Consider the following 20,707-nt stretch of genomic DNA (forward strand, 5'->3'; position numbering starts at 1 on the left):
GCTGCTCTTTGAGGCCTGGTAGTGAGAGGGCGCGTAATACTATGGAGGCCTCAGAGCCCCAGTAGGCCATCTGCTTCGCTGATAGCCTGCTGCATGGCTGTAAGCAAGTCCTTGACATTCTCTTAAAGAATCCAGCCAGAGGGAACAGCATAGGCAAAGCCACAGAGGCATACAAGAGCAGATCCAAGGGCAAGAAAAGGTTCACACACAAGCAGATTTTTCACATTATTCCATTCCATTATTTTTATTGCTAACAATAGTAATATTAAGCAAAAGTTTTAAAGCTCTTTTAACTTCTACTTACATCAGAAATTCTGGTGTGTGTGGGGGGTGAAGATTGGCATTATTTTTAACAATAAGACAAGTAGAAGTAGAATAAATAAAAATAAATTAACTAGTAAGGAAAAACTGCCCAGATGATTCCAGTAGACATCCAAGGTTGAGGACCACCAGGTGGAACTACCACCTCACCTGAGCCACGGACAGAGCAGTAGAGCCACTTCCAGGTGAGGCAGCCTCTCCTAGTCTCCTCACTGCAACTCTGGAGCTGACCAGCGGCCCATGGGCTGAGGACCTGCTGCGGGGACCACTTATCAAGTCTCAAAGAGATGATAGAGCTTAGGGAGAATGACTTCAATTGTAGCTGGAGAAAATTGGGCTGGGTCAACCAAAGTGGGCCATGGACCCAGGTCATCCCCACTCAGTATCCGGGGACAGACAGGTACCCTTGCTGTGACTGGAGCCTGAGAAACTCTCACAGGTGGATTACTGGGAGCTGTGGGGCTCTGGGCTAACAAATGGCCTTCCTGAAAAACTGAACACACACGCTTGGGAAGGTGGGCTGTGCCCTGCCAGGGCAGTGGGTCAGGAGCCAGCATCACAGCAAGTCATCCCTCCTGCCTGGGTACAGCCTCCCCATCTGTGACAGGAGGCAGGTTGGTGAGCCTGCCCGGGGTTCAGTCTGGGGCTACCTTTGCACATGATAGTCAGTGCAGAAGACAACCCTGCCACTGCCACCACACCATGTGGGGAGTGAGGGTGCCAGCATTCATGCTGGGGGGCCTTGTTCGTGTCCCACGGAGTTGAAGAGGGAACCTAGACTCTGGGGTTCCCAGCCACTGCTCAGGCTGAAGACTGCTGTGCCAGCTAGAGACACAGAAGGATGGGGAGAGGGGGAGATGGGCCTCGTGAATGAAAACTGCCTTGGGAGGGGGCAGGAGAGAGTGGGAGGAAGGGAAGAGGGTGGGATGGGCACAGAGGGAGGAAAACGCAGCCTCATCTGCTTGTTTGTGTTTCTTGTATTTAAGATGCTGACTTCTAGCATATTTTTAAATCCATCAGACATGAAAGGCTGATTTAAATAGACCCGCAGTGTGAAGCTGGTAATTTCACTTGCCACAATAGAGGAGCTGGCAGGACGCTGGCAAAGATGCAGCACCTCTCCCCATGCCAGGCAAGCTGTGGAAGAACGGGGAGACTTTTAGGCCAGGTGCTTTCTACTCCTGGGCAGTGGGAGCATGGGGAGTGGATGGTGGAAAGAGACAGAGATGAAGAAAACTGGAAAGGGAGGGAAACGTGGGGCAGGGGAGAACATAGAGAAGGGTGAGTGGCAAAACTAACTGGAGAAATGGACTGGCTCAACATTCTCCTGGTCCAGGGATGCTTCTTGGTCAACTCATCCAGACTCCCTGGCACATCTTATACTAGTATACTTTAGTCTCACTTCAAAACAATCCCAGACTCTCAGGGTTGGTAGGGTAGAGGTAGAGGGAATCCTAAGAGCAGAGTGCTCAACATCTGCTTGAATACCTCCAGTGTCAGGGGCTCACTATCTGGTGAGGCAGCCTATTCCATTGCTGGGCAGTGCTCACTGGAACACACTTCCTTAGGGTGGATCATAATCCCCATGTTCTGTGCTGGGTGGTCCTAATCTGGCCCTGTTGAGTCATTCAGAGTGAGTGTAATGCCTAAGTCGGCCCTTCATCATGGAACACAGTATTTGGGTCCTCTCCTACTCCAGCCCTCCTATGCTTGTCCCTAGTCTCCTTACCATAAGTGATTATAGCATAAATCTTTCTAAACCAAAGTATTTCTGGATGCTAATGAGTGTATTTCCTGCTGTAGTCAATGCAACACAATTTCAGGAGTCACAAAAGACTTGTCATTCTTTTTTTTTTTTTTTTTTCGTCTCATTCAGCACACTGTTATTCAGCCCACATTCTGAGACCAGGTTAGCCCCTCCTGTTGGCACATAGGATATGAAGGTCCTGTCCCCACGAGCTTCTCTACAAGGAAAGGAGTCAAACCCATAAAGAGAAGTGTAGGGGTAGAAGTGCCAGGAGCCCTGAGAGTCCTTCCCCAGTCGAATCCAAGGTTGAGTGGGGCTTGTAGAGGCCCTTAAAGGAAGGGAGTCTTAGGGTGATGGCATTTTTATGGAACACTGGTGTATACTTGTGGGTTTCCAGGTGTTTCCTCACCCTTGAGTACACTAATGCATCAAGGGCATTAAGTAAGCTTGTCTTCCTTTCTTGCTCCCTTAACTCTGATACAGCCTGAGACAAATACCTTAGATCCTCAATTGCTGGGCATTGAAGAGAGCCAACCTTATATTCATTCATGGAATAAAAATGTTTATGAAAGTGTTTTCTGAAAAAACTATATTATGGTAAAATACACAAAATGTAAAATTTGCAATTTTAACCATTTACAAATGCACAATTCAGTGACATTGTGTGCAGTCACAATATTCTCTGCAACCATCACTCTCCTCCAACTCCAGAGCTTTTCACCATCCCAAAGTGAAAGTCTATAAACCATATGTGTAAAGGTAGTTCAATTAGGAGTGAACTGTTGAAGTCTTGACTGGACAACAACACATCTATTACGTAAATAGAAAAATGAGTAAGACAAAAACCCTGCCAGTGAGAACCTCGTAGTCTGCGATGGTGGGACCCTGCCCTATTTCAAGGCAGAGTGGAAAGATGACAAAGCATTCTTTGACAGGAATCTGTAGCTTGAAGGAATGCAAATTTTCCTTATTCTACTAGCCCAGGGAAATGGGAGATGCTTTTACCTAGGGCCCCAGATTCTGGTTACCAAGAAGTGTGGGACTTTGTTTCTTATTTTGTTTGGTCTTTTGCACAGGGAGATAGATGATGATGTAATAACTAACATTTGTCTAGAGGCTTTCAGTTGACTAAACCCTTTCCCTAGAGTTCTTGTTTGACCTTCACACTAGCAGACAGTAGGACAGGGAATTCTATTTTAAGAGATTTGGAAGCTAGGGTTCAGAACACCCAAGCAGTTCCAGATTTTGCCTAAGGCCACACAACTTGTGTGCAGGTTCGTATTCTGAGCTGACCTTTAGAGGTTACAGAAAACATCTGGGAGAGGCACAGCCTGGTAAAGATGGTCGGTTCTATATCTGGAAGGAAGAGAACCAAGCAGGGAGGCATCTTTATACACAAAGGCATGGAGCCCAAGTCAAATTGAGTTGTTGAGCTGCCTGAGGGTAATGGATTGCTACTAGCAACAGCTGGGGAGGCTGCAGGGTGATGAGATGGAATGCTTTGATAGGCATCACACTGTCTGAAATGCAATTGAATCACAGCAGCTGGAATGCTTCTCAGCACTCTGTTTTAAGAGCCAGAAGCAGCAAATCATTTGAAGCAGTGAGGGAACCCCATGGGTCCACCAGACTACAGAGATCCAGTCATCCAGCCTCTGGGAACTGAGGCTCCATTGGAGTGGCTCACCAAGTGGTGGGCCTTGTTCTTGAGAAATGATGCTCTATTCTCAACTGTTCCTATAAGGCAAACATTGTTTGCCAGACACTATGCCAAACATGAGGCAGAGATGAATGCTCCTGCTCTCGGGAGTTCAGTCCAGTGCATTTCACTCATTACAAGCCCTGTGGGCAGTGTGTATAAATAAGTACAATACAATATCATTACAGAATGGCCTTGGGGAGCCTATGGACTGGATGTTAAATCATACCCTGACACTCTGTCCTTGACCTGGTGCTACACACGCTCAATGAATTCTAGCTACATAGTCATCTTACTTAAATTCATTATGAGGCTCCTTGAGCTCTACATGTTTCAATTCCAAGTTAAAAAAAAAATCCCATTCCCTCTGTCCATGTTTTTGGGCATTTTTGCTTAGTAGTGCAATGTTTTCATGGGTAGCATTTACTTTTATAGGTCAGATGGATCCAGTCATAATTCATTATGATGACATATGCCCCACTGGCCCTAGGAGTCCTCATTTGCTGGGAGGGGAGTCTTCTGGTGCATGTCAAGAGCCTGCAAGTACCACTTCTGAAACAGAGCCAAAGAGCTGATGAAGTTCCAGCTCTGAGAGAGGGGCTCATTCTTGGACTTGACTCAGTCCTTCCCTAGGATGACAAACGATACAACCTCACCAAATCCATCTCAGTTTCTATTGGTTTCAGGTCCTCAGCCAAGCACCATATGGTTTCCCAACCCCCACCATTTCCAGCAAGGTTCTTCCTAAGTAGTGCACTTCGCTGTAACTGGTTCCACTGAACTGTATGAAAGTTGGAGTTATGATGTTCTTTGTTACTGCTACTGCTGATAATTAGCATACTTATTATTAGGAATATTAATAGAGTTAGGAAGTGGGAGAGGTTTAGAAAGATCCTACATCATGTCAACCATCATCATCCCTACCCCTCACCCTGACACACACACACCCAGATAAGAAGGGAAGAAATAACTAATAAAGTAAAATCTTAAAGATTTTGACTGAACTTGGTTGGAATTTGTATAGCCAATTTCTTTTCCCCAAATAATGGGAGGAGAGGTGACAGTGCTCCTAAGCCCAGTCAGCAAGAAATTACTTAAATATTTGTTTCTGTATGTTTGTGTACTGTGATTTCATTATTTTGAAGTAATTAAACACTTCTGATCTGTAGTATTCCCCTATCTATTCCTTTGGAGTGAAACTGGAATGTCTGGCTTCCTGGCAGAAAAGCGAAAGCTGTCTGAGGATGTCTGGCCTCCTTTCACTTTCTCAAGGAGATGGACATTACCTTGGGCAGCTCATCTCCAGCAGGATATCCAGAAGCTCAAGGGGGAAGGGATGTTTCTCAGATCTGAAGGATTTCTGAGTTTCACGTCAGTCATCCAACACAGAAGACAGGAAAGGCTTTAGGGAGGAAGTTAGAAGTGGGGCTAAAGCATGAGACAAGTCCTGGCTATGTTGTGTGAAGTGTGAGGAAGGAAGAAAGGACTAATAAGTAGAACTTGATTTGTGCACAGTACAGATAGCTAGCAATCCGAGGTCTTTGAAATTTTAAACCAGCTATTTTAAGTTTGTTCAAAGATCTAAAGGAAACCATTTCTAATGAACCAAAGGAAAGTCTGAGAACGATGCCCCACCAAATAGAATCAACAAATATATAAAAATTATGAAAGAGACCAAATAGAAATTCTGGAGTTGAAAAGTACAATAATGGAAATGAAAAGTTCCCAATAGCATATTTAAGCAGGCAGAAGAAAGAATCAGTGAACTTGAAGATAGGGCTATAGACTATCCAGTGTAGGGAACACAAAACGTAATGAAGAAAAAATGAACAAAACCTCAGAAACCTGAGGGGCACCATCAGGCATGCCAACGTATGCATCACAGGAATTCTAGAAGGAAAGGAGATGGAAAAAAGGTGTCAAGAATATTTAAGGAAATAATGACCAAAAAGATCCCAAATTCGATGAAACCTATCAATCTACATATCCAAGAAGCTCAACAAACTCCAAGTAGGATGAACTTAAAGAGACCCATAGCGAGACACATCAAAATCAAACTGTTGAAAGTCAAAGACAAAGAACTTTGAAAGCAACTATAGAGAAGCAACTCATCATATAAAAAAGAGCCTCAATAAGATTAACAGCTAATTTCTCATCAGAAGCCATGGGGCCAGACACAGTGGATGGCATATTCAAAGTACCAAGTGGAAAAAAATCCCCTGACAACCAAAAGTTCAATATCTCACAAAACTATCCATCAAAACTGAAGGATAAATCAAGACATTTTCACATAAATAAAACTGAGAGTATTGGTCTTTCGCAGATCTTCCCTACAAGAAATACTAGTGAAGTGAAAGACACTAGATAGTAACTTGAATCAACAAATTAAGAGGACTTGTAAAAGTAATTACATAATTAAATATAGAAAATGCTATGAATGTATTTTTCATTGATAGCTTGTTTTAAAATCTGATTTAAAAGAAAACTGCATAGGGGTACCTGGGTGGCTCAGTCAGTTAAGCATCTGCCTTCAGCTAAGGTCATGATCCCAGGGTCTTGGGATCGAGCCCCACATGGGGAATCCTTGCTTAGCAGGGAGCCTACTTCTCCCTCTTCCTCTGCCACTCCCCCTGCTTGTATTCTCTCTCAAATAAATAAAATATTTTTTTTAAGAAAAAGAGAACTGCATAAAGCAATAACAATACATCTATGTTGGTGGAAATAAAATGTATAAAGATGTAATTTGTGATAATAACAACATATGGAATGGGGAATGGAACTATGCAGAAGCAAAATTTTGTGTCATATTGAAATTAAGTTGGTATTAATCCAAACTAGATTATTATAAACTGAGATATTAATGGTTACTTTCAGGGTACCAACCAAGAAAATAAGTAAAAAAAATATAGTAAATGAAATGATAAGATAATTAAAATAGTATGTTAGAAAATAACTAACACAAAAGAAGGCAGTAATGGAGAAATAGAAGAACAAAAAGACATATGAAATAAAAGAAATTGCAAAATGGCAGACATAATTCTTACTTTACCCAATATATTAAATGTAAACAGTAAACTTTCCAATTAAAAGGCAGATATTGGAAGAATATATTAAAAAACAAAACAAAACATGATCTACTGCATGTTGTCTACAAGAGACTCAGTTTACATTTAAAAGCATAAATAGGGAGAAAGTACAAGGATCAAAAAGGTTATAGCAATAGCAACCAAAAGATAGCTGGAATGCCTCTACTAATATCAGACAAAATAGACTTTAAGATAAAAATTGTTCTAAAGACAAGAAGGACACCTTATAATGATAAAGGATCAATTCATTAAGAAGACATAACAAATATGAACATATATGAACCTAGAAATAGAGCCCCAAAATATTTGAAGCAAAAAACTTTAGGAGAAGGCAGCTCTGTCCTAAATACTTGACCCCCATGAGCACTAGGGATTTATTCCCTTGAGCTAGGGTTTTGTGCCCTTTAAAGTTCTTCATTAACACACATACACACACACACACACACACACACACACACACACGAGCGCCCACACATATATATACATATAGCCCTTAAACCACCATTTGCATTAATACCTTAGCTGAAATTGGTTTAAGATCCTTCAGAGTACTGACTGCTAGTGACAGAAACAAAGGGTTGGGCTATTTTTGATAAAACATAAAGGTGTGACCTGGAATGGGCCCTCAGGAGAGTAGGGAAGAAGGATGGAAGTGTTAACAGATAAAGAGTACAGGATGGGGAGTGGTGGAAGAAAGCTAGTGTATCACAGAGGAACAGAAAAGACCTCAAAGACTGCCAAGAAAGATAAATGCCAGACAAATAGCAAAACAACTGCGGCAGACTGCCTGGGTGGCTCAGTTGGTTAAAGCATCTGACTCTTGGTTTCTGCTCAGGTCATGATCTTCAGGGTTGTGAGATCAACCTCCATGTCAAGCTCCATGTTCAGTGTGGAGTTGGCTTGAGATTCTCTTCTTCTCTACCTGCCCCTCCCCCTGTACATGCTCTCTTGCTCTCGCACTCAAATAAATAAATCTTAAAGACAAACAGACAAACAAATGAACAACTGGGGCTTTGGTTTGGTGCTGAAGCCCCTGGTTTGGCAACTCAGGGCTGAGGGCAGCAGCAGATGCCAGAAGCAGCACAAGGAGTCAGAAGAGCAGAGAAAATGTGGGACCAAGGATGGTGATGGGCACAGGTCTTTCTTAGGTAAACGTCCTGGCACCTGGTCTGAGCTTCTGTCTGAGTTCTGGAGAACCATGGCTGGGAAAGCAGAGCGGTTTGTGGGCTGAAAGATATGGGTACTGATTGGAAAACCAGGAAAACCATTGGAACAAAGGAGAATAGGGCCAAGAGGCAATGCTGAAAACAAGCTCATAAGCCAGGCAGACGGGCCAAGCAATTGGGTACTCAAACTAGGTAGTGTTTGTGAGAGCACCCACTTCGGAGAGATGCTTAGTAAGTGTTACCTGGTTCTCAATCCAAGATTAGGGCAAGGCTAGTGGTAGGGGCAGTGACTCGAGGTTGACAACAATGGTAGCCCCTACCTGTTAGCACCTGTGTGTGCTGGGCACTGTGCTAAGTATTTCACATTCATTGCCTCACTTAATGCTTAAAACGTCCATGTGAGGTAGACATTGAAACCTCTGATCTACACATGAACAGGAAACCTGGTCAAGTGACTTGCTCAAGATCATTGCAACAGTATAAATGGTTTGGAGCCAGAGGCTTCTCTGACAGCACTCTGCCAGGCCCTGGGACAGACTCACAGCCACTGGGGTGGCTTTGATCACCTTGATGGCTTACAAGGAATGGGGATAGAAGAGGAAGCTCTGATGTAGAGACTCAGAACTTCTCAGAGTCCCTCTGAAGTCCCATTATCCGTACTTGTTTGAAGTGGGGTTAGAAAAGAAGCAGTAGTGGCCTAAAGACCCTTCCTGCTCTCTTTTCTCTGCCTGGACCTTTGAGGGTTGGTGGGGATTTACCCCATATGCTATAGGGTCAGGCACTAGCTCACTCTATCCTGCTGTAAACCCTGAAGGCACTTTTCCTAAATGGAAAAATGCACCCCCAAGCCAGGACTAGGCCTAGAGGATAAAGGCATCTGTGGGCTTGGGAAACTCCAGGTATAGCCTGCTTGCCCCATAAATTCCAACTGCCATCTCTGCTTTTCTGCTTTCAGAAGCAGGAGATCTGGTTTCCTTTCTTTATGATGATCCTTACCCTCTATCTGCCCCCCTCCTTGGAACAACACATGTTCACACAGCAACACACACCCACACAGATATTGGAGGGCCACTTCTGGGTGACCCATTATCCCCTGAATCCCATGAATGAGACCATTGCTGGTGCCCTTTCTTTGAAAGAGAGTTTTCTGTGAGTTCCCTTCAAATTTAGACTGAGGGCCAGGGCCAGACTAAGTTGGAAAATGAAGGTATCATCATAAACATTCTGAGCAAGAAGAGCCAGAAGCATCAAAGAGCCCATCCTTCATATTACTGATGAGATGGTAGCCCAGGCAGGGAGCTGGCTGGCCCAAGATCTTGGGGCACACCCTGGTGTTCAGTGCTGGGTTTAGTTCCATGGGCTCCCTGGTGCCTCCAAGCACTAAATGAAGGAGAGAAAAGCCTGTAAAAAGGGGGCAGACACTTATGTGATGATCCATGGGGCCCTGACCCTTTTAGGAATCTGGGAAGGAGGCTTTAGGGAATAGCCTTAAAACTCTGACCAGTGGATTCTCTCCTGCCTGGCTGGCTGTGTACAGTTGTCTTGAGCCCTCTTGGAGGACTGTGGACACTTTCTTCTCCTCTCCCTTCCTGGGTCTCGCTTGGGTATGGATACCATTCACTTTCCTGTGGGGCTGGGCCTGCAGCCCTAGGGTGGTAATGGGCAGTGATCTTCATACCTTTTCATCCAAGCTCCCACTCAAGGTGAGAGCACCCTTCTCTTGCCAGCCCCCCCCCCCCCGCCCGACAGCCAGCCAGTAATGCTGGAGCCCTGCTAGGGCTAGGAATTTACCATCACCCAGATGGAAGGAAGCACCCACGGGCCCAGATCATTCCTGCAAGCACCCTCTGCTGGTGAAGTCCCAGGGACACTGAAGCCTATAGCTACACTCTGCTCATTTTTCAAACACCAGCTATATGTCAACAACACAGCCACACTTTCTTTTTTTAAATACAGTCTTCTGAAAAAGAAAAGAAAAGAAAAGAAAAGAAAAAAGAAAGAAAGAAAAAAAGAAAAGAAAAGAAAAGAAAAGAAAAGAAAAGAAAAGAAAAGAAAAGAAAAGAAAAGAACATGAAGTCTCTAACTATGGACCTGGTGCTGGGCCTCACTGCCTGCATGTCAATCTAACCTATTAATCATCATGTACAATTTTTCAAAGAGCTATTTTGAGAAACATTGGAAAATGGCTTTTACAAAGCTATATATACCTTATTTATATTCCAGAAATGGTCGCTCTGTTTAGCAGCAGATGGGATTTTCCCTTCGTTTTCTTTTCATCTCTCAATCAAAGTTAAGTAGGAAGTAAGCCCACTCCCTAACCCCAGGCACACATTTATCACCCACAGTCCACCCTGGAGTCAGGGTCATGGGTGGGTGGTTCAGAGGAAAGGGTGTGGATTTCTTGTAAGGCACATTTCAGAGACCACGAAGGAACAAATACAGGAGGCATGGTGGCTGCTGAGAGCCTGGGTTCTGCAGCCTGGCAAGGTGGGATGTGCTGGGGGTGGGATGTGCAATAGAATATGGATGCCCTGGCTTACTTTTCTCAACACCATGTGGGCATCTCAAGGTCCATGAAGCATATGCCAAGAGCATCCCATTGATATCCAGAGAACAGGAGCCAAAGGAAGCCCAACCACCCTGGCCCTGCCAGAGTGCTATATCTTTGGCCTATAAGAAGCAGCAAGTCTGCCCTGTGCAGTTACCGCAGCAACCACAGTGCTGCAGCTCCAAAGGGCAAGGGGAGCAGAAGGGAGGTGGAGAAGGCATGTGGTGATTTTTCTGGAGAAGCCCATCTGTTTCTTTTTCCCACAAAACCAAGCTGGGGGTGTATGTGGCAGGAGGTGGTGGTGGGATGGGTGCCTGGGTCTAGAGAGAGATCTGGGTCTAGAGATAGAAGACTCCAGAATGCTGCAAGAGCAGCTTTCCTGCCTGGATGTTCTCCCCTTCCTGGCAGTGGAGGCAAGCCACTGACAAAGACAAAGGCTTAAGCAGGCTGTGGTGGAAACATTCAAGCAGGAGCCCATGTGCAGGATTCAGGTTAAGTCTATGACCTCAGACCTGCATGGAGCAGTCCTAGGAGGACTCTCATCAGCCACAGCAAGACTTCTTTTTGGCAGGGCGGTCAGCCTGTATTGTGTCCTCCCTTGCTGTATCTTCCTGTTTCTTGAGGATCCTGGAAGAGGGGAAGGTACAGTGTCAGTAGTGGAGAGCTGTTAGATCCTTGGGTTACAAGCTATCTGCATGATAAGGAGGGAACTCAGTCTCACTAGGGCATCAGAGTATTTAAAGTCTTCCCCTCGGAAGTATAGGTACATAACCATAATTTGTAAAGACAAAGTTTAGTCAATATGGATCCTTCATGACACCTCTTTCAAGAAGCCTCCCCTGATTCTCCAGGTGGCGTAAGTACCCCTGCCAGCATTCTGACCATTCCCCTGTTATAATGCCATCATCCCATGTCAGAATGTACTGCTTCCCTGGTTGGCTCCCTCAGGCAAGAAAGTCGCTTGAAGCAGAGACTATATTTTGTCTCTGTGTCTCTGTAGCCTATCATAGTACCTGGCACACAGTAGGGACTCAGAAAATATACTTTTTGGTTATATACTCTATAGAAGGTCTTCTCCATGTTGCCAAAGTTCATGATTAAATGTAGGAGGTAAAGGATTAAAAATAGTGGTATCTTATCCCTGCTTTATACTCTCAATGTGCTTTCACCTTAACCATCTCTTTTGATATTTATAAGAGCCTGAGTCCGCAGGGATGATATGATGAATGTTCCTATGTTAGGGGCAAAGCATAGAGAGATAGAGTGACTTGCCCCAGGGAATTAGTGGCAGAGAAAAGCCTACAGCTTTCCCCATGGTCTTCCATAAGTCCACAACCTCTCCAATGTATAGAAAAAGTTGTTTTGGATAGATGGATAGTTGAGTTGATGGATACATGTATGAATAGATAAATGGGTGGGTGAGCGGATGGATGGGTGGAGAGATTGGAAGAATAGGTGAATGGTTGGATGGATGGATGGATGGATGGATGGATGGATGAATGAATGGATGGATGATAGGTGAATGGATGGCTGGATGGGTGGGTGGGATAGACGGAATGAAATGAATGCCTATAAATAAATGAATAAATGAGTGATTGTCCAAGTATTGAAAAGAGGACCCTGTATGGTTTTTTTATCTTTTAAATTTTGGTATAGGTTGGAGACTTATGAAAATAGTCTTTTGGCAGAACTAACCCTTTGAGCATTGTCACCTTGGGTGCCTCTAGTCCTCCCAAAGAGACCCTCCTTTCCTTGGCTTCTCCACCCCCTCCCCTGAAGCCCATATTATAACTGTTGTTTCTAGCTGGCTGCCAACTAACTCCTGCTAAAATATTAGCCACTGTTCAGGGACCTATGATATGACCTTTCCCAGAGCATTTGCATTTAAAAAGAAGATCCCTGGGAAAAAGGCAGCTTTTCAGACTCAGAAGAAGAAGACTGCAGTGGGGGTGAGAGGTAGGGAGGCTTTCTTTTTTGTCCTTATTGTATTGCAGAAGGCTTGTCCCTGAATCCCACACAAAGGCCTCAGCCTCCAGCCCCTTTACCCAGAAGGTTCAGACAGAGGGAGTATCATCCACATAGAAGTGAATGCCATGCTTCCCCCCAGACCTTGATTGCCGGGATGCGCCTCTTTACCTGGCTAGATGGAGCAGAGACTCTTTGGTGTTGTGACCGGAATAGGCACTGCATTCATAGAAGATCAGATTGTTCTCCTGGAATTATAAGACAGAGGAGAAAGAGAGTCCTGGGGGTACTGATCAGAACCATGGGAGGTGGGAGGAGAACACATCCCTCACTTCCTCTTGGAGACCCCTTTCATTCCTCTCCCCTTCCTGGTCCTGCCAGAGAAGGTTGATTTCCCTCTCCTCAGGCTCCCTGTCTAATGTAAGTTCTGTGGTTACAGAACTCTCCCAGATGAGTTTTAACAATTGTAAAACCCCAAACAGTATGCTGCCTTAGTGCTTTATGCTTTCCCAGATTGCTCTCAGGTATGTATATGTTCATTTCCTTTTCACAGCAGCCTGTGATGCAGGCAGATACAAAGGCTGGGATGGGCCACATTCTTCCCACTGCACAAGCAGGGAAACCAAGTGCATGGTATAAATGGTGGCAGTTCTGTTCATTCAACGACTTAGTTAATGGCAGGACTCCCAGCAACATGCTCTTCCCAGGACACTGGCATTCTATGAACCCTGGGGCAGATGTCACTAAGGCATTCCAGTAGAAATTCTCCTTCACACCAGTTAATTAATATTCCTGCTGCCGAGGCCAGGGTTGGTACCAAAGGACAACTGGCCAACACTTCAGTAGGCATCGTAGGGGCTCTTGGCCAAGGGTCATCATTATATCCATTTATAGCTCCTGTCAATAGATTTCCTGCTTCCTTAGGACAGTGCTAACACATGGAGCATGGAGCGCTGGGGGCTGATGCCCTGAGGGGATGCAGGCAGCTGAATGTGGACACTTCCTCTGAGGCTTGCATATCTGGAGACTCTACAAACACTGGCTCCCTGTTCTGCTTTCCTGATTCATGCCCCAGGGGCCCACTCTATCCTCTGGTCCTCTTCACCCAGCCCCTGTCCACACTTCTGTGGGAGCCTGACTCTGGGTCAGTCTATGGAAGAATAAAGGCTCCATGGTAGGGGGGTAGGGGTGGAGAGCACACAGGATCTAGAATTAGAAGACAGAATTTGTCTTCCGGCTTTCCTTCCTGATCCCATCACTGAGGACCTATGTGATAAACTGAATCAATCAAAACTTCTCTGAGCCTTGTTTTTGTTTGTTTGCTTGCTTGCTTTTAACTGACCAAGAAAAGACAAAAGGAAAAAATGGGATGATAAAAATACAGGTCTGCAGTTCATGAATCAAAATCCTTGGATCCAGAGACTGAGTCTCAGAGAAATAACAGATGCATATACCATATATTATATTACCCTCAGAGGGTCTGGGATAGCACCCTATAATCAAACATAGTAATATTTCTTCAGTGAAACATTTGAAAATTCACTCAAACAGGGTAAACAAAGACCATAAATGCTTCATGTCAGTTCTGGTCAGATTTTTCTGCCAGATGAAACATGAGAAACCTTTCTGTTGGCAGAGTCCTTCCAAATGTCAGTATTGTGGCTAAGGGACTGCGACAGGCAGTTACCTCATCACTCTGCATGGGAACATCTGCCAGACCCTTCTTCCTCCTTTTTTCCTTGACCTTTACCATCTGTGCCGGTCTTCCCAGCCTCAGGGGCCACGAGTCCCTGTTTAGAGCGAGCACACTAAAAAATATGGAATCCTGGGGCTGGAAAGCAACCCCATCTTTCCAGACATACAGTTTCCTGAAAACCACTTGGAGGCAGTAGAAAGAGCCCAGAAGCCAGCACAATCTTGCTGCCTGATTTCCGTCAGGCCGTACTGTTCCCCAGTTTGGGTCAGAGGGCTAATGCTTCTTTTAACAGTAAGTTTTTGAGTGCATGCTCTGAGTTTAAATTTATCTCAAGTTCACAGGCTCATTGAGCCTGCAGGCTCAATCTTGATAGAATGGATAAGTTCTTGACAGAGCTATTCAAAGAAGAATCAGCTGCCTTCAGATAGTGAGTATTTCATCCCTGGAGGTGATCAAGTGGAAACACAGATGAAGGGATCCAAGTATCTGATAGGGGATTTAAATAAGTAACCTCTTACTACCTAAGAATTTATCATTCTGAATTCCAAGGAAAAGAGTTTCCCTATATCTTCATCATCCCCTGCCACCTCTGTCTCGCGATGTGGGGCTTTCTACAAAAAGTTCCACCTACACAGGAGTTGGGCCATTCCTATGATGCCAGGACACACGTCTTGCCCACATGCTTCCTTCTCCAGGGGGCTTCCAGAGAAGGCTCCCACCAAGGCTCTTGAGCACAGGCCTCACGGCCCTTGGGGTCCCACCCCAACCAGAGAGATGGAAACGTTTGTTCTTTACCTTGGAAAGTTGTTCTCCGAGGCCTCGGGGAACTTCCCGCTCTTTCTCATTGTCAACTTTATTGCCCAGCAGAAGAACAGGAATGTAGTCTCCCACCGCTTCCTGCAGAACAGATAATACCCCAACTGAGAGAAGCATCCATAAAGAAACCCCAGAAGGGCAGGCTTAAAATGCTGGCAGGAAAGATGCAATCTGGCTTGCAACACCCCTGCTGCCACAACAGGCCAGGTGATAATCCAGTCATCACAAAAGCTAAGAGGGAGAGTCATGTTCTCTGAGGGTCTCAGTTTACGAGGCTTCTGCAGGGTGCCTCAGATCTGCCTCTGGGTACCTCCCAGATTCGGCTTGCAGTGACTTCTCCCTCCTTCACCACTCATCCTTGCTGGATGGGACATGCAGGCCCCCTCAGGTGTACTGAGGATAACGGGATGAGGGGACAGTAGAGACTGATAAACTAAGTGTCCTTTAACAATGCTTATTAGCATCCCTGAAAGCATTCCTAAGTGACCGGACTTAGTCTAAACGAACCAGAATGAACCAAAGGAATTCATGTAATGTGGTTTGGAGCAGGTCTAAGGGCCACTTTGATTAGACGTGGCATCTCCAGAGGCCTCATATTGAGCACAGAAGCTCCCAGATGGTTGGGTCCAAGTCTCATACCTGGTATTGGGTCCCTAGTGCCCAGTATACAACTGTTGTGTGCGTAATTGGAGGTCACCCCGTGGGGTGAGCAGCACCCTGTCTCTGCTTGCTCTGGCTCTGACTAAAGCCCCACAGGAGAAAGAACTCTGTGACCACAAGTAACAGGTATTCAAGGGGTCAGCTTTCTTCACTCCTCTGATGACTGTGGCATATCAGCCACCAGCCCACACCCCAGTCTCGGCATCTCGGGGTGTCCTCCCTTGTGTAATGTGTGTACTTTCTGTGCCTCTTGGGATGGCAAACAAAGGGCCCACAGCACGCAGCTATTAAGTGAGTATATATGGTAATATTCACATTCGAGCAGGTTGTTATTTTTACTTAGTGAGATATTTAATTAGGGTCTTTTAATAATAATTTGGTAAACAATAGTTATTCATTTTAGCTAAAATGTTTTACTAACGAGAGAGGGTTGGGGATGATAGAAGCTAACAAGCCCTTCCAGTTTTGCCAAGAGTTCAGCCACTTTATCTAACCACTTCATATCAATATCCCAAGTCCATCCAATAGATGCACATATTTTAAGTTTGAGTGCAATTATCTTTGAAATCAAGCCTCCATGGCTCCTTAATCTATACATTCACTTTATTGCAGTTTGGTAGTGAAAAAAATTCTCATTTACTCAACGAGAACATTAAGCCTCAGAGAATCCGAAAGAATATTTGATAACAAAGTCGCTGCGTTATGAGGAGCCTTTAGTCTACGGTCCATGATTTTCCAATGTTTTTCTCTACATTCTGGTTTCCAGTGAATTCTCTGCTACTTAGTATCTTATTAACTAGAATTCTCTCAAAGTGGTATTTCCATCTATTGATGGTCAGATGGTAATTCATGTTGGTAATGCATCTTCTGATCCATCACAAATAGATCAAATTATGTGCACTGTAGTTGATGTGCTAAGCTGATTGCACCCTTTCCAATTATTTGCAAATGAGAAACTACTTACGGCATAGAGACCATGCTGTGGCTCCCTATTACCAGAGCATTAAGTAATGGGAATACCCCCATTTTCTGACTGTGTTGTGCCACAGAAACTTGTGCGAAGACTTTTTCACAGAAAAGGAAAAAAAGAGGAGAAAGCAAGGAAATGGGCCAGAAGGCTTGCTGTGTGGAGCACATGAGAGATATTTGTAGATTTATGTGTGAGGGATGACTAAGCCTTGTGGGATTTCTTGACATGGAAACTCTGAAAATATGAGCATCAGACTTAAATCCGAAGGCAGAATTCGAACCTGGATTCAGGTAGGTTGGAATGGGTGATGGCTTCAGCCTCCTCACTTGCAAAGGGGATGGTGGGTACTGAATGACCGAATAGGATCAGGTAAGGAAGAGTCACATGCCCAGCATCTGAGCCCAGTGCACCACAGACAGCAATGCTGCCTCTGAGGGAAAGGCGGTTGGGGGTGTGGCAGGGTTGGGGGGGGCAGCCTTCTTTTTTTAAAGCAATTCCTGGATATAAAAATAAAACATCTTAGAAGGAGCAGAAAAAAGCCAAGGCCTCCCCCTACCCTGCCACCCCCCAGCTGTGGCTTCTGTCCTTTGCATTGTTCCTCTCTTATGCAAATACTCGGGACAGCTGGCTTCCCTTCTGTGGGCCTTGGATTGCTGCTGATAAAGAATTAGGTCTATCCCCAAAGATGTGGCAAAAATAAGTGAGCACCAGCATAAGGCCAGAAGAGTATGCTGGCCATCTTAGGCAGTCAGTCATCATCACCCTGGCCCAACACTGGGCTCTGACACAGGGCCACAGGGAGGGTTGGGGCCAGGGTAGGTGTCTCGTGGTCCTCTCTGGCCTGAACCTCAAGTCTTCGGCTATCTGCCCAAACCTTACATTTTTCACGTACCCGCCTAGTTGTTCAGCCTGTATACAGCTTGGCACAAAGAGGTTCATCAGTACCCACTGACTGACACAACACTCCCTTTTGAAAGTCTAAAGTGCATCTCTTTTGGGAAACGAGTCTAAAGTCTACCCCACCTCTGCTGACATTTCTATAGATGCCAGGAGAACTCTGTAGGCATGACAGGTCAGAGAGAAGGAAGCAGAGCTCTTTAGAAGGGCACACAACCCAACCTGTCTGTGTGGGACCTGTCCAAATCATTCCTCTTCACAGACTCTCTTCTGTGAGCTGTGAGATGGACCTATACAGCTGCTTCCTATCCTCTGATACTCTGACATAGAAGCCTCTCCATTCCTCCAACCATTTCAGTTGCCTTTCTTTGAACTCGTGCTTGTTGGAAGATAGACGTGTTGAAATTCAAAAGATTACCCACCTCTGACTTTAAATAACACGAGCTGTCAACCTGGAGCAGAGGACTGACATTCCGCTCAGAACGTGCAGCTGTTGGGTTTGGTTGGCTGTAGTATGTGTGAGTGTGACTGTGTGTGTGTGTGTGTGTGTGTGTGTGTGTGTGTGTGTGTTAATATGCATTTGCTGGGAGGCAAGAAAAGCACTTAGCCAGGATAGTGCTGCTATTTCTCTGGAGCCAGAACAAAAAAATTTCTCAGCACATTAAAGCATGTAGTTATGCTAAGAAAAAAATGACTGCAAAATTATATCTTGGGGGTTTCCATATTTATCCACCCCCTGGACTATGAGTCAAAACAAGATTTATTTGTGTAGTTCGTTTTAAACTGCCAGCACTTCAAGCTCAACTTGGAACATGGGGGAAAAAAATCAAACTGCTATTTTTTGCTCTGTGCTGTGCAAAGATCACAGAATGAGAATTAGCTAGTGGTCCACGAAAGGAGAGGAAAGTGGGCCTGGCCCCTTCGAGCTATAGAATTGTTCTGGTGTGAGGTGGAAGCGGCAAGGACTGAAAAGAAATGAACACCTATTTTTCAGAAGCAGATTTCAACCATGGACCATGTGATGCTCTTGTCACATAATGCATAATGCAGCATAATGCAGTGGCAAAGCCCTAGATTCTAGTTCTGGCTGGGCGTCTGGCAAGCTGTGGGTACTTTTGGACAAGTCACTTCCTCTCTCTGGATCACAGGACTTTTCATCCATAAAACCAGAGACTGCATTAGATGAATCTTCGAGTTCTTCCCCAGCTTGAAGACACTGCTCCTGTTGGCTTAATGACTCCAGTCATTTTCCACCTCCTTGACTTATAGGCCTAAGAATACAGGGCTATCAGAGTGACAAAAGGTGGAAACAAGAAGTTCAACACGCCAGGACCACAGACATCAGGGACCAACAAACTGGATTTGAGAAAAATACCAGCCCTTTCAGGTTTGTACCAAATCCTATTTTCCCTAACTGATACAGGCCCCAAAGTCTTCAGGCATCCAATTTGTCCCCTGGTCTAAACATGGGACCCTTAGAGCCCAACCAGTTTCTTCTCTGGATTAGATTGGCTAAACCAGTCCTCCCACGCAGAGATGAGAAGGAGGTGGGGGAGGGTTGGAAATAGTGAGTTCGCAGGAAAGGTTACTTGCTTTGATGTGCTATACAGGTACATAGGAAATGTAAATAGCAGGAGAATCAGCACAGGATGTGCCTGGGCCTCTTCCGTGGAAGGCCTGTGGGTAAGGTAGAGCTGCCCCAGAGAGGAAAATGTAGGAGGACAGCCATGGGGACCAGGCTCTCCCACCTCATAAAGCAGAGCAGGTGTTAGGTCTCTTGTGCCAAAGGAGCTTGGTTCCGTTGGGGCTGGAAGGATCTGTTATGGTCCTCTCATCCTTGCATACTCCAGCTCTATCCTGGAGCCACCCATGCCCAGAGGATCAAATGCCCCCTGTAAGAATGTGGGGGCCAGAACCCTTTAGAGCTTCTGCTCCACTCTGTCATTGGGTCATCGGCCAGTTTTGTGGCCTGGAAGTGCTGAGCTGGGATAGTAAGTACTTCCTTTATAGGGTACTCCACACCCCACCCCACCCCCCAAACATCTGTTCCCACCCCACACAACCTCTTCCAAGAGTGAGTCTTTGCCACGTATAATCTGTGGCAATTTAAGCCCTTTCTTCTTACACTGCTTTTCAGGTTGCAGGAGGAAGGGGCGCTGCGAACAGCTGGCCAGCATTCACTTAATAATAAGGCTTCAGAACCTGAAGCCTGTTATTAAAGCTCCCCCTCCACCCTCCCTTCTCCAGGCGAGGGAGTTGGCAAAGTGCTTGGAGCTCTATGGAAAAATAAGGTGCTCCACAAATATAAAGTACTTATTATTTTCAATCCCCTCCGATCAAATTAGGTGTCAGGTTTTAATCTGTCACCTGACACCTCTGATTGCTGGTTGCCAAGGCAGAATGACTTTAGCTTTTCAAGAATCTTGAGAATGATTGCATTCATGATCCCACTGTTCCACACCTTTGACACACACTCCACCATCTGACGCTTGATCACATGTTCAAACAACTGCCCCCAGCACTTGTTCTTGAAACCCTGGGCCACAGGGCTGGGTCCCGGTACCAAGTCCCCCAGAGTGCCTCACCAGTGCTAGACAGGTGGGTGATGCTCAGTAGATTCTTGTTGAAGGAACACAGACATCTTTGAAAGTGATTCAGAACCTTGCTTCTCAAAGGGTGGTCCCCAGCCTGGCTGCATTGGCCTTGCCTGAGAACTTGTTAGAAATGTAGAATCTTGGGGCCTAAGATTCTGAACCTGCGGAGTCACATTCCATATTTTCACAAGGTCCCCAGGAGATTCCTCTGCATATTAAACTTTGAGACGCACTCTTTGGACTTGGAATCAGGGCAGCAGGGAATCAGTCTACTGCCTTTTTTCTTTTTTTTTTAAATTGTATTTCTGGGCTCTGAATCGTTCTATTTGGGAAAGAAAGCCTAACATCTGTTTTGTTTGAAAGCATCATAGGTGATCCTGATTATTCAGGTTTGGAATCGCCATTTAGAGTTGTACCTGTACCTTCTGCTGATAGTCTCAAGAAGGAAAATCCAAACTCCAAATTATACAGAAAAGCCCCATCCGCACCCAGAGAATTCTGAGCAAAGTGCATTTTGGCGTGGTTTCCAGGGCCATTGATGC

The 20,707-nt window shown here is 45.2% G+C and overlaps 1 protein-coding gene across 4 annotated transcripts in view; it reads right to left on the reverse strand.

Annotated features, from left to right (window-relative positions):
- Positions 1 to 223: 223 nt before the first annotated feature.
- CRACR2A (calcium release activated channel regulator 2A) overlaps positions 224 to 20,707 on the reverse strand; it is a 165,952-nt gene continuing 145,468 nt past the window's right edge. For 2 of the 4 annotated variants that reach the window (XM_041735815.1, XM_041735816.1), the window contains 3 exons: positions 15,024 to 15,125; positions 12,704 to 12,780; positions 6,357 to 11,194 (listed from right to left, as the gene is read on the reverse strand). In XM_041735815.1, coding sequence (XP_041591749.1) covers positions 11,110 to 11,194; positions 12,704 to 12,780; positions 15,024 to 15,125 — 264 coding nt within the window. In that variant the 3' untranslated portion in view covers positions 6,357 to 11,109. Of the gene's footprint in view, positions 1,459 to 6,356; positions 11,195 to 12,703; positions 12,781 to 15,023; positions 15,126 to 20,707 lie in introns of those variants that run through there. The other 2 variants (XM_041735817.1, XM_041735818.1) reach the window with 2 other exon arrangements.

The sequence above is a fragment of the Vulpes lagopus genome, chromosome 21 (genome assembly GCF_018345385.1).
Source record: "Vulpes lagopus strain Blue_001 chromosome 21, ASM1834538v1, whole genome shotgun sequence".
Classification (NCBI taxonomy): Eukaryota; Metazoa; Chordata; class Mammalia; order Carnivora; family Canidae; genus Vulpes; species Vulpes lagopus.